The sequence below is a fragment of the Misgurnus anguillicaudatus genome, chromosome 14 (genome assembly GCF_027580225.2).
Source record: "Misgurnus anguillicaudatus chromosome 14, ASM2758022v2, whole genome shotgun sequence".
Classification (NCBI taxonomy): domain Eukaryota; kingdom Metazoa; phylum Chordata; class Actinopteri; order Cypriniformes; family Cobitidae; genus Misgurnus; species Misgurnus anguillicaudatus.
This window is the reverse complement of record NC_073350.2, coordinates 26437325-26455624: the sequence shown is the minus strand read 5'-3', so window position 1 is coordinate 26455624 and position 18300 is coordinate 26437325. Positions and strand designations below refer to the sequence as shown.

At 36.4% G+C, this 18300-nt stretch overlaps 1 protein-coding gene across 4 annotated transcripts in view; it reads right to left on the bottom strand.

Annotated features, from left to right (window-relative positions):
• The window catches only part of diaph3 (diaphanous-related formin 3), a 391776-nt gene that overhangs the window by 168663 nt on the left and 204813 nt on the right, over positions 1-18300 (bottom strand). For all 4 annotated transcript variants that reach the window (XM_073876167.1, XM_073876164.1, XM_073876165.1 and 1 more), the window contains 4 exons: positions 15042-15137; positions 12665-12759; positions 10721-10822; positions 3848-4087 (listed from right to left, as the gene is read on the bottom strand). In XM_073876167.1, the coding sequence (XP_073732268.1) occupies positions 3848-4087; positions 10721-10822; positions 12665-12759; positions 15042-15137 (533 nt within the window). The remainder of the gene's footprint in view (positions 1-3847; positions 4088-10720; positions 10823-12664; positions 12760-15041; positions 15138-18300) is intronic.

Here is an 18300-nt window from a genome sequence, read left to right as displayed (position 1 = left end):
CCTTCCTCTATTCCAACACACGCACACATATTTATACAGTATCTGTATTACTATCATTACTCAAGGACTTATCTCTGAAAACAGAAGAAAAAGCTATAAAGTGGTTTTTGGTCTCTGCACTTTGATAGATGCCAAGAGATACAGCTACTGTGGTCTTGAATGCTTGATAGTGTTAAATCAAATGAGATCTTCTCGAACGCCAGGCGTCTCCAGCGAGAGGCACTTTAGATGGGTCGGCCGATAGGGGTCAAGGTAACGGGAAAATTGTGGGAAGGGAATGAAGGACACAGTGGCTGGACTGTCTTGTATGATGATGACTCAGCTCCGGCTCTTCCACATATATCAGAGGAACATAATTTATTATCTTATCGGATTCTTTCCAAAAACAGAGAGCAGGAGGACAGCATTTGATGAAAATCGCTAGTGTGTGTGAATATAATAAATATATGGATAGCAGAACACATAAATGGCTTAAGGGCTGATTTAACTAGATGAAATGATACTTTTTTTCTAGGAAACAAGCTTACAAACAGCCTCTAGACTTCAGTGATTTTAGTTTTGAAGTGCTGAGGGAAGTTCTATTAAATATGTAAAGACTTCAGATGTCGCATTAACCAAATATTCACAGTTTTTGCCCAATTTTTTTCTTAGCACTGACAAAAAAGTGTGAAGGCCATCCATAATTTTGGATGGCCTTTACCCTTAGTGTAACCATAACAGATTACACTAAGGGTGATTTATTTGTAACTGTAATTCCCACCCCTGTCCAACTGGTGGTAATTGCACATAACAATTAGCCAGTAGGTGTTTGACTTCATGTGGTGCTGCACAGATCGATCGGCATGTGACATAAAAGTCTCAGGGGAGTGATTAGTAAGTACTTGTCGCGAAATACTATTGCAATACTTTAATGTCATGTGCTGCTTGGTCTGCATTAAAGGACAAGTTCGGTATTTTACACTTAAAGCCCTGTTTTCAGATTGTTTATGATGAAATAGAACGGTTTTGACTGAAGTTTGGACATATGTGGCTGCCCCGAGAATTTTCGGGTCACCCCTCGCTAGGGATGAGCATAATTAATCGACGATCGATAATTGATTGTTAAGAATTTCGTCGATTTCGTAATTTGTTATCAATTAATCAAATGCATTTTTTTTATCTAACTCCTGTTTCACAAATACTCCGTATGCAGTGCGTTTGCGTATGTGTGCGGCGAATCCGTCAAGCACCCGTTGCAGTGCGCTGCTGACCGCTTATTCTGCATATGAAACGTTCATGTGATTGACACTTTCTGTGAACACTTTTCCGCATAAACAATAGAACAAAGCATCATTTTTTTTACAAAACAATATATTTTAGATATTATTTGACAGACCAGTAAGTGTGGATTAAGGATGTTTAAAATCTCTAGCCTGGTGGTCAGGATCTGAATGGATCAAATCAGCAGTTTTCCAATGGTTTATTTATCTCCACATATATCATAAATAAAAATAAGCAGAGTAACTTTGCAAGTCTACCCTTCCACATTATATATTTCCTCCTATGTATGTATATGATTTCCAAATAATAAACGAGAGTATTCAACGACAAAAAGCATCTCATATGGAAATAAATCCTCACAATATTATTATTTCTCAAAACTTTATGACAAAAATAAGCAACTGTATTCCTACAGTTATTCAAAGATGCACACATTATTCCGCATATAATTTGAATATTATACAAAAGTATTCATATAACGGCACGTTTCATATGGCAAATAAATATCATCACATTAACATAACAGCATAATGAAATGAATAAACAGACAATGAAACAGGATTGAAATATAAATTGTATTATTATTACCGGAAAAAAGCAATATTGCTAAAATAATCTCTGAGGTAAATGCGTCAAAAACGCTGTTACCCGCACAATAAATGAGCAATAAATGTGAAAAAAGCATGATTAGGCCATGTCTCAAAACGTTATATGACAAATATATTTATTTATATATATTTGAAATAAATGTATACTTACAGTTATTCAAAGATTCACACATTATTTCATATTACTCCCGTTTATGAGTACGTTTGTCTCTGTCCTCGCTCTGTTATGTAATAGATTGACAGGTGCGGATCTCCGTCTTTCAAACACATATAATTTTGTAATTAGGCTACTACCTTAGGAAAATTAGCCATGATTTTATCATTGTGAAAATGTTTTTTTTTTTTTGCAGATTAAAAACGATTTGTATTTCCGCAATTTTACTACAAATACCATGGTTATGGTATATTGTGGAGTTGGAGACCATAGTACATTTGTGTCTACTGTTGTTTTACAACAAATAAAAACTAAAAGACTATGTTAGTATAATTATACAATGGTAAATGAGGCTCAGAAAACGCACGCTGTTTCACACATACTCTGTATGCGGAATAAGTTAGCGCTGAGGTACCTGTGCATCCCGGTCAGTCTCCTCGGAGCGGCTGTTTTCGGCGGCGGCTGCCGGCTGGACTGATGGTCACCATGGGTTGCGGTCGCGTCTGACCCCAAAACATGCTTTTATTTCTCAAATCAGTAGACTGGTGCAGAAGTTTTATGCGAGTTACTAAAGTTAGTTATTTTTCACTAGGCTTTAAGTAGCCTAATTTGTTATAGCCTAATGTTAGGAAGGCTAATATCTTGCACTTTCTTCTGGCTTGAATAATTTTGAGTTACATTTTGACAAAACCTTTCAGATCTAAGTATTATGTTTTTTGTTTAATTTAATGTTAAACATGAATCTGTTTTTTTTATTATTTTGGAACTAATAATGAGGTCTCTGTTTAAGAACGCTGGCTGGCAGCTGCAGGTTCCGCACATGCACGCACATATGTTTGAAACATAGTTTAACTGTCTGCCACAAGTTGATCTTGTCATAAAGGTCTCATCAAGGAAAAACACGCTGTATATTTGTATTCATTGCATTTTTTAAGTATAAAAGTTAAATAACAAATTTTATTATAAAAATATTAATGATTAATCGATAGTCGATCGTTAATTCTCCCGACGATCGACAAAGAAAACTTAATCGAATGCCCATCCCTACCCCTCGCTTTTGAAACACATTTAGAAGCTACTGTAGCCACCACTGGACAAACATGTCATCGTCGGAGACAACTTAGTAAAAAAATTATCCTTAAGGGCTTCTGTAAAAAAAGGCAGCCCAAAATGGCGACTTCCATGTAAGGGGACCCTCGGTGTATGTAGATAAAAGGTCTCAATCTAAGGTAACAAACACATGACGGTTCATTATGAAAGGTCTTTATACAACCCTAATAATATAGTTTTGTATATTATTTTGCATTTCGGTCAAAAGATCCTTCTAAAAATTACACACTGCACCTTTAAGCTAATATGTAAGCTTTTTGATGACTGTAACCGTTAACTCTTTTTTAGATAAAGTTATAGCACAGATGTTGCAAATTAATTAAGTTACTGTAGCTTTAAGACATGAGAGAGATCTTTGCTCTGTACACCTGCTGAATGACAGGCTTTGTCGGGTATACGTGCCACGGACAAGAGCAGCTGCAAGTTAAATAAAAGTAATGCATGCAAATAACAAACTTTCGGGATGAAGATGCAATGTCTACGATAGATATACAGTACTGTGCAAAAGTCTTAGGGCATCATGCCAGAATTAGATTTGTTGTTTTTGCAATGTTACAGTGATCGTGTATACTTGGTTAGCACTCAGAGCTCTGTTTAAAGCATTTTTTTTCATATTCCTCCACACAGAAAATATTTGTAAACTAGTGTGCATATTTAAATGTAGCTTAAAAACAGGTGGCTATGATTCACACAAACTGTTTTTCTCCGCACGTACCTTGCAGAGTGAGCTAAGGTTGAAGCCGAAAGACTGGGCGTTCCGTGAGCCGGCGTTCATGAAGTTCCCCATGAGCAGAACGAGTTCCAGCAGTCTGCTGAAGGCTTTGCTCTTCCTCATCTCGTCACAGGCAGCATTCACTGCCATTATGTCTGGACGCAAGTTATTCACCTGCTCCTCAAACTGCAGCTTAAACAGGATGGAGTTCAGTCTGGGTTTTAGACGCTTTACACTGCTCATCTGGAGGAAGACAGAGATCAAATCAACAGTTAGACTGAACTTTTCAAATGGAACAATACATTCTTTGATCACACTCCAGTTCATAGACATGCACAGAAGTGTATGCAGATTTAAGATGTGGTGGGGGTGAGGAAGACAACAATTTGTCCTTATAAAAACAAATTAGCAATCAGAAATTAAGGGTGTAATTAAGCTATTCAATATGGAAATTTGGCTAATATGTCTTGAGTTGTTTTCCATAATCAGAAATCAGTATCTCCTACAAGCATGCGACTCCTATCAGTCTGTATCTACAGCATGCATGCATGTAAACAATATGGAGAGAGACATTAACTAAAAGAAAAATTTCAACCCTTAAAACTAAATAACAAAAGAGCAAATACACAAGAAATCTAAATGCAGGGTTCCCACGCCTTAGTTAACTTTAAATTCAAGGACCTTTCAAGGACTTTCCAGGTCCAATACCCTTAAATTCAAAGACTAAATGTAAGAACACATTTTAAGTGAGAGCAAGGTTACATATTGTGGTACCTTTTAAGATACATTGTTACAGTTCCCTTTTGAGGGAACTTGCGCTGCGTCACTGCGGTGACACTTTGGGGACGCCTCCAGGGGTAAGTGCGTCTGAATGTGTATATCAAATTCAACCAATGGTGAGGCTTAACGACAAAGACAGGGTGACGCGGGAGCCAGGAAGTATATTGCTATCTGAAATTTTGCCAAAGACGGCGTTACAGGGACGCAGGAAGTATGGCAAGGGAGACGCAGCGTCTCGTTCCCTTCTCAGGGAACAAAAGTTACATACGTAACACGAGATATTTTCATACAAACACAACTATGCAAATAAGCATTTTGGTATGAATCAACATTCGCATACAGAAGATATAAGCATTTAAAGCGAACAGTTTAGTATGTGCGCTTAAAACGTCTAGAATTTTTATTATCATACACTACACAGGGAATTATATGGATCTTTTTAATAAAATAGATTCTAGCACTTTCAATGACCTGTATTTATGTATGTATATTTTCAAAAAAATTTAATTTTTCCCCCAGATTCACAAACTTTCAAGGATTTCAAGGACCCGTGGGAACCCTGTAAATGGAAACAAAAAGATAAATAACAATAAAAAATATGGAGGAAAAATAAAAGAAATTAGGGCAAAGCCAAATGCCTAATTTATGTGTGTAAATATTCTGCAAACTTGTAGCAGACGTTCTGTGTGTGTGTGTGTTTGTGTCAGGCAGCGCTAATCTGCAATGAAACAGACTCTGATTCAAAGCTGTCCTAGCCATAAATGTTTGAGGAGGATTTGTACCCTCCCCAAAAAAACAGCAGTAGGCACATCCAGAACATACAAAGAATTATTCATCAGCCCTTCAAACGACAGAAAAATAGGATCGCTAAAGTTTATCAGGGAGGTTTGGCGAGGCTGGAAATCACCTAATACTTTCTGTACATAAAAGACAGTGTACCAAAACCAGACAAATGTGCCATAGTGGGGTTTCTGAGATGGGTAACATAAAAAAGAAAGACATGGTTTACTAACAAATGCATTAAGGATATTATTGACGTGGAGGGACTGGAAATTTAGCATTCACATTTTGTCTTGCATAATTTGAACTTAACAATGCATTTTAAAACAACATGAAACAGCATTTACCAGGTCACCCTCAAGCCATCCGATTTACACATGTCCATTATCTTTCAGACAAAAACTATTTTAGTGATTTTAGAAAATGTTCTAGCTCTTCCAAGCTTCATAATGGTAGAAAACAAAACCTATGACTTTTAAGCCCAAAAAAGTGCCTCCATCCGTAACCCACACGGCTACAGGGATTAATAAAGGCCTTCTGAGGGTAATCAATGCGATTTTGTAAGAAAAATATTCATATTTAAAACTTTATAAGCTATAAAATCTAGCTTACTGTAGCGGCCAATGCGCATTATGCGTAGCGTACAATATCTTATATCAAAAAACAATAGGTCTCATTCACTAATAATTGCGTAAGTTTTTCGTATTTATACACACACTTGAACTTCTCACCGCCTAATTCACAACACGTGCGTATGTACATGTATTTGTTCTTATACTTGTTAGTTAGTGAATTTGGAGTGTTCTACATGAGCCGCCGCGTGCACGAGGTTGTTATTTTGCATAAAACACGCCCAAACCAGCTCCATATAAGGGCTTTCCGTAGCACAACGCTGGTCCACGGAAAATTTTAGCGCAGTTTTTCAAAGAACCAAAAGAGCTCAAAAAGAAATCCATGATGATATTTATAATCGGTAAAGTTTCGTTTTGCTTTGCATTTTTTATTTGGGAGGTTTTGATGTCGCTGGAGGAAGTCAGTGCTGTTCACCGACCGGAGTAACATTACAGAAGTATTGAATGTGTTAACAAATATGACATTTAATAAATATGACAGAGACGCGCAACTGTATCTAAAATTAAACAGACAAGAGATCAAGTGTTGACGTCTGGACTTCTCATTACATTTACATGACGTTAACATTAGGCATTAAGCAGACGTTTTTTCATATATAAATTTAAAAAGTGAGGAAGAAAAGCGTGAAGATGTGTCATTACGTGCACCGTCTTTATATGTGTAGAAAAATTAAGTAGGCTATAATAATGTATAATATAATGTATATAATAATAATAATATAGATAATGTATAATCATATATAATACAGAAAATATTTTAAATATCAACATTATTATAAACTACAATTATAGCCTAGTATTTTATTATAGCGTACATGATTATTGCGTACAAGTGGTTTTAGGTTTTCTTTAATTTTTTGGGGTACATTTAGAAGACATTATGATACAGAAGTTTTAGTTGAACTACAATTTGTTTGCGAAAACATCCGTACGCACATCTCACGCACAAATTTGTGTGTACGCATGCTTACCAAATGAGACCCACAGTCTTGTATAAAACTAATTTTTTTTTTAAATCCTTGATTTAGACTTCTTATTCGTTACTGCCATTGTTTTGGTCTCTCATTTGTGTCTCCACGTTCATCAGCACACCAGTAGCGTCACTAAAACTATGGTGAATGCGCATTGGCCACTAATGGAAGTTGTTATTATAGTTTATATAGTTAAGTTTTAAATATGGATACTTTTCTTACAAAATCGCATTGATAACCCTTAGAAGGCATTTAATAAACCTGTGTGGATTACTTCTGTGAAGGATTTTGGAGCACTTTTTTGAGCTTGAAAGTCGTGGGCCCTGTTAACTACCGTTATAAAGCTCGGAAGAGCCAGGTCATGCAAAGCAATAACTAAAATTGTGTTTGTGTAAAAGATGATGGACATGTGTATCTCAGATGGCTTAAGGGTAAGTAAATCATGTGGTAATTTAACTTTTTTTGCCATCGACCAGCTTACAGGGCAGGTATATTGTTCCTTTACATATACTGTAGGTGTTCCCCATATACGTTTTATTGCACATAAAACCAATTCAAACCTATCCGGCTTTATAGGAAATGGTGTGAGACCAGCTAAACTTTACTACACTGAGTTCTTAAGGTAAGACATTCAAAAAAACCTTTAAAGTCGAAATTCAATTCGACCTGCAGGCAGAAGTGGAGGTAATGCTGTCTTAGCTGCCACTCAGCATGTGACGGTATTCAGAGGGGAACAAGTTTTTAAGTGTTTCAAGATTTATTCTTTATCATGGAGCTAAATCATCATTTCACACAACCACCCAGAGTGACTGCCGAATAACAGAAGCGCTTCAATGTGTCTTTACGTCCCAGTAGACCCTGAACACACTCGCGCTCTGTCCCTGGTGTATATGGCCTGCCGGAAGACTCGGCGGAGAACGGAAAACACACGCACGCAAACCTGTTTTATCTTCTTTCTCTATTGTCTGGTTAAGTTAGTTTGCCTGATTTAAACTTTTCTTTTTGTGCACTCTGAACTAAGACCTGTTAAAAAGGGGGAAAGACTGTTGCTAAGGCAACAGGAGATCTCTCTTCTCCAAGAGTTTTCCTGCAAAAGGTGTCATTCTTACACTCAGCTTCACCCAAGCAAAGCCAAACAAGTTTATCAGAAGCTAAAAATACAGCGTGCACCCATTAAAAACATTTACATGAAGAAACTTAACATGAACAGATGCCTGAAGATTATTACATTCAAATGTATGTGTGTAGATCTAAAAATCATGCAAACCCAAAATCATCTCAAATAATCCACTTAGCAAATATAACAAACAACAGGTTTAAAGTTCTGGTTTGAGAAAGAACAAAGAAAAAACTGCTTGCAATGGCACTATGGGAGATTACGAATTCCCTTTGAACCGGTTAGTTCTCTGAACTGCTAATGCATCATTTCCTGCTGCCCACGCATGCATAAACTGCAGCTCAGTATCCCTCATTATAAAATAAACACCCAAACACAATGACAGTCTGCACGGAGCATGAAGGGAAATCATGATGACTCCCTGGTGTGTATCTTTTACTTCCATTTTATTGTCTTATACAAGCATATCCCTCAGCATTAAGGGATCTCTACAACAAGTACATTTTGCCAAAGACACCAGCGGTCATCAGCAAACATGTGCTGGCCAACATTAATTAAATTCAAGATCAATTTTATGTATATAGCGCTTTTCACAATTGTTTAATTATTTCAAAGCAGTTTTACATTAACCTCCTAAGGTTTGTCTTTTTTTCAGATTTCTCCCAGCTATTTTGGGGTTAGAAAGAACCAATAAATATAAAAACCAAATATTTATCTTTGAACATGAAGCAGTGTAATTGTCCACGTTTGTGTACAACATGTTCCAATTACAAAATTAAATATTAGGGTGCCAATAACAAAAAAAAATGTGATGTCCACATGTGGACATTCGGGTCTTAGGAGGTTAATAAAAGAAAGAGAAAACAAACAAAAATTGGTGGACAACAAAAGTAGCACAGTGCCTAAGATTAAACCGTACTAGCGAGCGTAGTAATGTAACGTTTAGTAGAGAGTTCTAAGTTAAGCCAATGTCAGCTGACTCGACTCCCTATGGGTTGCAAAAACACCTAGGAGAAAAAAACCTAAATTTTATTAGGGGGAAAAAGTCCTTTAGAGAAAAACCCACACTGAAAAAATGATTCATTCAATTTACTCAATTTTTTAAGGTAAGTGGTTGCAATTAATTTATTTAAGCTACATTTAAACAAAAAAATTGAAACAAAAAATAAAAATAAAAACTTTTCTTTAAATGTAGCTTAAATAAATTGATTGCAACCACTTACCTTAAAAAAAATTGTAAATTGATTAAATAATTTTTCAGTGCACACATAGCTGATTCTATAGTGAATATACTATATTTTAGATACTATATTATAAAATGTTATGGGAATTAAAACATGGGCAGACATCGGCGAGGCATCACGTTAAAGGATGGCCATTGGTCAGCTTTACGACAGTAGGAACTGGGTCTGTAGGTTTTTTATAAAGATTGAATTAATGACTGACAGGTGCACTTAAAGTCACAATGAAATCAAAACTGACAATTCCTATTTTTTCTGTAATATTGCAGTGTTTATTATAAACAATTTATCCATGTAAGTATTTTTTAATTCATGTGCCCTCATAAACTTCAATATAAACCTGAAAATGTACTTCCGCCCGTACGTATCGTTCTCTGAGGACTTCAGCTAGACGGCTTGGTCGGGAGCATCCGTAAACCCCCGCCCCCTCAGTTTGATGCCAGTTCCATTTCTAAAAGAAACGCCTACTTTTCTATATCCAATAAAAGAGCAGTGGAAAACAAGCCATGCCCACTATTTTCGCATGATATACATCACAAAACTGAAGTCACTTTCGATTTCCGTTTCACTGCGACTTTAAGCTATGATAAATCAAAGCAGGGTCTAAAATTGAGGTCTGACTACATTTACACCTATAATTCAACCTTTTACTAAAGCCCTCAATTTACTCTCACATTCAAAACCGGGTTGTCAGAAACAACCAAAAATAGTGCATATATAAATGGCAAAGCAGATTCCATTAAATCTTGTGAATGTAAAATAAAGCAGCCCTGCAGTGACCTCTAAAGCGCAATCCGGCTATATGTCATTTATTTAATGTTACTTAAATAAATACTTTCTCCAAATTGTAAACATTGGCACTTTTTAATCATTGCTTTTATATTGCTTTTAAACCAAAAAATGAAACATCAATTTATTAGTGAAAATTTGCTGTATTGGCTAAGCATTAAAACAAGATAAGAAAGAGAAAATCATAGAGAAAATTGAGGGGTAGACTCTATAAAGGTGTAGATAGGGAAAATGCAGATAGACCCTAGCAAGTTTTCAATAGAAAATATATATAATATATATTCTTTTCATAGATTCTTGCTTTAGTTCAGACAAGCAATATACAAACTTTTGCAAAAGATAGTGAGTTTGTTTGTTCAAAGATGCTGATATCTCTTTCAATTTGAGAGATTAAATCATGAGAATATGGTGTGACAGATCTATTGATGTTGGAAGGGTGATTGATGACTTCTAACTGGATGTGAAACTAAACAGGAGGTATACCTGAAAGCTGATTTAGAATTGGAAACACACTGCTTGTGACACATACTGTGTGTGTGTGTGCGTGCGTGTGTGTGTAGACTTACAACAACTCCGAACTGCTCGGGTTCAGAAAGGTTGGCATAGTCGCTCTTATACTTGACCAGTGCGTTTAGCTGCTCTTGTTCTGGCAGGTGCTTCACAAGGTTCTGGGGAAAGAACAGGACACATTTTACATATAAAGTGAGGGACGTGAATTAAATGACTAATTCAAATTTAACTTGCAACCCTATTTTTTTCTGCTGCTAGTTCAGATCTAGTTTTTAGCCATTTAATGATGGCTCTCCATCCAAATTGGTTCAGTGGCAATTACTATTACAATGCACAAATGTAGAGGGCTATAAATGTTCCTGGAGCATTCTGGGGTTAAGGGCAAAATAGCACTAGAACAGACCTTTGACCTGTGAAATACTTGACATATTGTATTCATTTATCATTGTAACATCATCCAAAAGAAGTCATTTATGTTTGCAACATAAGTAACCTTAATTAATACACAGATATACATATACAGGAATTTAAGTGACTTTTATTGTTAAGAGTTGGGAAATTGAATCCCTGCTACAGAAAAGAAAAAACCTTCAGTATTTCAAAACGGCCACTTCATTACTTCACATGTACATAAGCCTAGTAAATGAATGGCCACGGGTCTATATCACCATCAGAGAGAAATGTAAACAAACATGCAGATGGCTAATTCTGTTGTGCCCATTTCACCCATGAAAACAAATACATGGCTGCTTTCAAATTATAAGTAGAATTAAAAGAAATCCTTTGCTATATCAAGACGTCTATAGACAACAATTTTAAACAGGGATGCGCCAAATATCGTTTCAGCATTGACATTGCAATGTGCGTCTCTGCATTATTTACATAGCAGAACATCCATAACATTTATTTCAAAATCAAAACTATTTTGAATGCCTTTGCCAGTGTTACAATATATGAGAACGCTTTCAAATGACAGAGAGAATTCACAAAATTCCCTGAAAACTGTGAGCTATACAAGAAATGCAATGAAATTAAATCATTTCAAACAAAGCTTTTCATGTCATCTGGTGAAGCAAGCCAGTATTTCTCATATCGCAATTTACACAGAAAAAAAGGAGGAAAGAACATCGCCAGTCTCTCCCAAAATATGGTGCAGGACTAATTATAAAGCTATTGTAAAATGGTGGGCTACTTTAAAAGAGGATCATACATGCATAATGCAAAACAAGCAGGAGAAAACACAAAATATATATTTATTAAAAGCAGGGCTGTCAAAAGATTAATCGTAATTAATCGCATACAACAGAGGTTGAAATGTCATAAAACTGGGGCCCCCCTGGCACCATCTCGCGGCCCCCAGTTTGAGAACCACTGGCATATAAAATTAAAGTTTGTGTTTGCGTAATATATTTGGGTGTGTATTGTGTGTAATTATTATGTATATATAAACACACACATATATTTAAGAAATTTAAGAAACATGTTATTTATGTATATATTTTTTCATTTATATATAAAATAAAATATCAAAATTTAAATACATACATACATGTAAATGTTTCTTAACTACATACATGCATGTGTGTGTATTTATATATACAAAATAATAACACACAGTGCACATACATGTATTATGCAAAAACAAACTTTTATTTTGTATGCGATTAATCGCGATTAATCTTTTGACAACCCTAATTAAAAGTAATACATATACATATTTAGACTGTAATGTAAAACAATGTGCGTGTTTTTACATGAATACTTTATTGTACAATATGTAGTATTGTACATAAAACAATGCAAGATTTAAACTGAAATACGAGACTAAGGGAATGCTTAACAGGACATCTGGAAAAGCAGAAGACATTAATATTCAAATGTGGTGCTGTATTAAAGTTTTATAATCTTAAATGGATTGGTCATGGTCACTCAATGCTCTTAACCTTTCTAAACATGGCCATGTTTAACAGCTTAAAAATAGTGACAAAAGGGGATTTTACCTGGATCATGGGCTCAGTCAGCTGATCCTCATCCACCTCTAATATCATTCTCCTGATCTCCTCATAGGGCATACGAAACGACCCCAAAAAGATAGCTAAGGGAGAGAGAGAGAGAGAGAGAGAGAGAGAGAGAGAGAGAGAGAGAGAGAGAGAGATTACATCACAACATCTCTGCAGTAATTCATCAACAGGTCACCCAGACTCTGCAAAATCTTTCATGTACTTGTTCCCTGCATGCTGATAACATTTGATGGAAAAATGAGGAAGTCTGCAGTTTTAAACTTAAGAAAAACTTAAGGAGCATCAATAAAAAATCATAATTCAAGGCAACAATCTTTCAACTCTCTGCTATCATCTCCCACAAATACTCATGCAGAACCGCAGAGTGTCCTGAGCAAAAATCTGAAACATTATTAAGAAAAGATGAGAGAATGAATAAGGTGTTAAAGGCGGAGTCCACGATGTTTGAAAAACGCTTTGGAAAAGGAGACGGGCCGACTACCAAAACACACTTATAGCCAATCAAATCAAATCAAATGCCGGGTTGCGTATGTGTGGGGCGGGTCTATCAACAGAAGGTCCAGATTCTATTGGGGTAGGGGCGTGTTTAGGTGATTTCAAATATCAACATTGGCTTTCAAACATCGTGGACTCCGCCTTTAAGTAGTGCCACAAACATCATTTGAGCGAGAAAGAGAATCTTGGAAAGAAAAGAGATGGAGAGAGAAAAGGGAGATAGCGTGTGAAAGAGAGAGAGAGAGAGAGAGAGAGAGAGAGAGAGAGAGAGAGAGATACAGAAGGTACAACAAAATAAAAGTTAACCTAACCTTTTTTGAGTGGGGGGTGGTGAAACGGTGACGTACCCCTTCAAATTAATGTAACTCTGGCATTTATTTGGTCTAGAAGCCTAATTTTGTTTTTGTTTTAAAGAAGACACTTTAATGTTTTTTACAGAAGTGTCTGGAGGTGAAAATATATTTTTTATAGCAGTTAACATTCATTTGTAATAAATAGAAAGTGCAACATAGTATTATTTTTAATACATAAAAAGTTTTGTGTTGGTTTGCTGCATACTCTTGTCACAAATGAATAAATTACAGTTACTGCATTATTATTACTGCTAAAAGGTTTAGAAATATGAAAACTACATTCTTAGACCTTTCCAACAATATATGGTTTGTCGTGATAATTAACATTTACATGGAAAATATTGAAGTAAACTTAGGTGTCCCGCTCACAGGACAGCACCAGTTAACGGGTTAAAGACTTTATAAACAGGTGCAGGGAGTGTGCGAGAGACTTGTGAGAAAGATGAGAGACTAGACTCTATATATATAACAGAAATAACAGCAAGACAGGTGTTAGTGTGTGTAACGCAAGGCCCTGTGAGAAAGAAATGCATTGAGACACCTGAAAAGCTATTCTTTGATTCACACAATCTTCTCTACATAAAGAACATGAATAAAATAGTATGCATTTCTTTTAAAACATGAAAATTTAGTCAAGTGCAGGTCAAGAGAAAGGTTAAGTGGTCTTTTATCTTCTACCCCAGAATAAACTAGAAATAACTACAACACATTTGTACATTGATTGCCATTTATTACTGAGGGAACAATGTTTCCAGCAAGTCTATAACTGGAATCAAGTATGGATGTTAAAAGCAATTTGTTAAATGTATGTATGGCGCACCAGGGTGGTCCTTATTTTTCAACTTTTAAAAGTTCATGCTCTCACCCCACCAATATGTTTGAATAAAAAACTTAAATTTGGGTAATTTTTTTCAAAATTAATTAATATTTAGAGGTTGCTCAAGATCTTTGAAGTGTAACACATTCGCGTATTATGTGATACTTTGTGCTAGCATGTATAATTGTTTAATAATGTAGACTTATGGCAGCAATGAACTTATTTGAGCATGCTCCATGTAATTAAAACTCCTGTTTTAGTTGTGATATGTCTTTCAAAGCAAGAAAGCTTCAATGTGAATGAAGCAAAATAGATATACACTGAGACAATGGCTGAAGCAACATGAAGCAAGTCCGATATTTGATTACTCGGATCAGAAGAGACTGAAATAACTGGAACAAAGTTACGCTCCAAGAAGCACGTTTTATGCGTGTTGTGCGTTTTGGTACAGTTTTTTGCAAAAATATGTGATTTCGGAAATATTCAAAGGCTCACCAAACTTCCAAGGAGGCAAGTAATCTCACATCATGAAAACGAACAAACAATGTGACAAACATGTGAGACTCTGACCATGTGTTCTCTGCAGCACAGACATCTGTGCAGACTGATGGGTGGAGAACCACTGCATCAAAAACAGAAGTGAATGGATGGACGGGTGGCATAGATGACGGAGTGACGGATGGATACTCACAGAGGTTCTGCGCTATCTTTGGGTCCAGCACTTTCAGCTCTTTCACTCTCTTTTTGATGGATTTCTTCTCCTCCAGGTCCTCCTCTTCTTTTCGCGCTGAAAGCATAACCATTACACAGTTTATGACCACACACAAGCGAACACACACAGAAAAACACTCACACGTTCAGTGTGAAGAAGCAGATTCACACACCCAAACACTGAGTCTGGGCACAGGCACAGAGTTTAAAGCGGACTAATGGGATACAGCAGCGGGAACACATTAGCCACGCACTTAATTTTTCACCATTACTGTCAATCACATGGAAAACACTACAATTTCACCATTTCATCTTAAACACAGGAGAAAATACTTAACAATTAAAGAGTAAAATCATTGTAAAAAAGCAATTAATGAGGAGTTGTGTGAGGTTGTGTGACATGTTGACCTCTCAGGGTCAGATGAAGAGCAAGATGGCATTGTGCAAACATGTTTCTTTACTGTGACAAGGGAAAAGTCATTTAAGGTGTGGTGAATAGCCAAAGACCGTAAAGAAAAATAGACAATGCGTCTTCATACACTGCAAAAAATGACTTTATTAGGTTATTTTGTTCATCAAAAAAAATGCATCTTGATTTGAGAATTTAAATACTAAGAAAATAAGTCTAGTTTTAAGACAAAACTATAAAATTTAAGTGAATTTGTGGATTAAACAAGCAAAAAAAAAGAAGAATTTTCTTACCCCAATGGGGTAAGCAAAAAAACTTGAACTTTTTTCCTAAACACTTTTCAGTAAAAATATCTAAAAGCTCTTAAATTAAGATGCTTTTTCTTGATGAGCCAAATTACCCAAAAAAACAAATAAAATTTAAGTGGCATTATGCTTAAAACAAGCAAAAATATCTTTAGATTTTGAAGTGTTTAAGAAAAAAGTAAACTTATTTCAAGATTTTTAAGCACAAATTCACCTAAATTGTATATTTTTGTCTAAAAATTAGACTTTTTTTCAATCAAGAAAATGCATCTTAATTTAAGATTTTTTAGATATTTGTACTGTAAACAAGACACAAATACTAAGTAAAAAAGTCATTTTTTGCAGTGTTCCATAAAAAAATGAAGCCAAAATATAAAAAAAATGGCTGCTAAGATGTTTTGCCAATGACATCATTGTAAGCTGGAGCTGTGGCATCAAGGCCCCGCCCATTTTCCTGTGTCATGCAATACCAAATGCACAAATCAAGTCATCACACGCCTTATTTAGTGTTTTAGTCAAGACCACCTAAACCAAGACCAAGTCATGACCATGGCCGAGACAAAACCAAGACTTTGAAGGGTCGAGACCAAGTCAAGACCAAGACTTTGAAGGGTCGAGACCAAGTCAAGACCAAGACTTTGAAGAGTGGAGACCAAGTCAAGACCAAGACAGGCTAAGACCAAGTCAAGACCAAGACCAGTGCAAGTCACTGCTTTAAAACACTTATGATAAATTGTGGAATATGCATATGATTAGGCACTTCTCGTGTGTGTGTGTGTGTGTGTGCGTGCCATTAAAGAAGTTGATAAAATAATTTAAAAAATAAATAAATTGGCATTATAAAAAATAATTTTGTGATATCCCATCAGTTGTGGTCTTGACCGATCTTGAAATAAAATTCTGAGTCCTCTTCATCTGAGACCTAGTTAAAATGCGGTCAATTCCGAAATGAGACCAAGACCTTTAAAAAGTGGTCTCGAGACCAAGACCGATCTTGACTACTACAACACTACTCTTATTAATAGCATCTAATAACCAACTTAAACCAAACTAGATAAACACTTAAAAGCTCCTTAAAAGGGAGCTTCAATCTAAATGTTTTAATGTACCAATGATGTCCAATCCTATGGCGGCACAAAGATGCTGTCTAGGTAGGCAGCTGATTAGCTCATTAGGTTCTAAGGCATAGCGACTGAATGTGGAATGGTTATGGTGAGTGTGTAAGGGGATTGGTCTTTGGCAAGACAGCTGTGAAGAATGAGATTAGAGACACACAGCTGTGATGATGTCTGCAGTAAATGAGGTCACGTCGTCTCATGCACATACATCCACACACACACCTTCTTTGCACCATTTCCCATAGATGGAGATTATAGGAAGGGATACAGATAATGGCAAATAATGTGACTATGGTTAACCAGGATTCTCACATAAAGGTATGAGAGAAAGAGGGATGGAGAAAAGAAGAGATGAAGATAGCAGCAGATGGAAACCAAGCGGTTCCAATACAAGTTTAATTATTAAAAATACAAACTGATTAAGAGAAGTAAACACAGGCCTCAGGAAAGAAGTGCGTAATTGTCTTGTGCACTATTTAACATGACTGTCTGGATACAGACTTAAAAGTCTGTTGAAATTGATGTACTTTAAACAGAATCACATTTACATAGACACACAACGGTGTCCATAAAACTCACACAATGACGTGCCTACCTATACAGCACTGTGTAACAGTGAAAGAAGTATTTAAAAAAAAAAATGTAAGTTGCACAAATTATAAATGTGTGACCTAAAATATCCAAACTGCAGCTTAGTGAACTTTGGAACAGAACAGTGTGACTTCTATTAAACAACACGTTTGTCACTTTAAGTTCTGAGCTCCTTTGTTATCTCCTAAATACACCTAAGGGTGCATTTTGACCCCCAAAGCCCAGGTTTGTTTGACTAGTGTGATCGTTCTGTACCGTTCTGTACCGTGACAGGCCGTGATTTGGTTAATCGGACCTTGGCCGGCTTGCAGAGGTGGGCTCGGGTGTGGTTCACTTGGGCTCAGGTGAGAAACGTGCTGTGTGATCGCAACCAAGAGCGCGGTTCAAAAGGAGAGACGTCAATTGCACGACCACTTACCTTCATCTGCCTTCCTAAAAACCTTCTGATGCTTGCAGCAGGGTTACTTGAATTTCTGAGAGGCACAAGCAATAGATCGACTAAGTAATATGATGAGGCATGTGAGAGGGCTGTGTGTCATCGTGCACCAAATGACTCTAACTTAACATTGCAATGGGCTCCAGCATTAAGAGAGCACTTTACTTCCTGTTTTCTTTAAAACAATCGCATCCTTATGATGAAAGCATGCTTGGGCTCGAATCGATTATAGAACAGTGTGAGTGCGTGCTTCTGGGGGAGGAGAGAGGGGGGACAATCACACTCGTGCATGGTTCGGTCCGGTTAGGTATAAGGTGTCTGCCTTAAATGTACTTAGATGTCACTAAAGGGGATCAGCTTAGGCTCTGCAAGGGATGGGC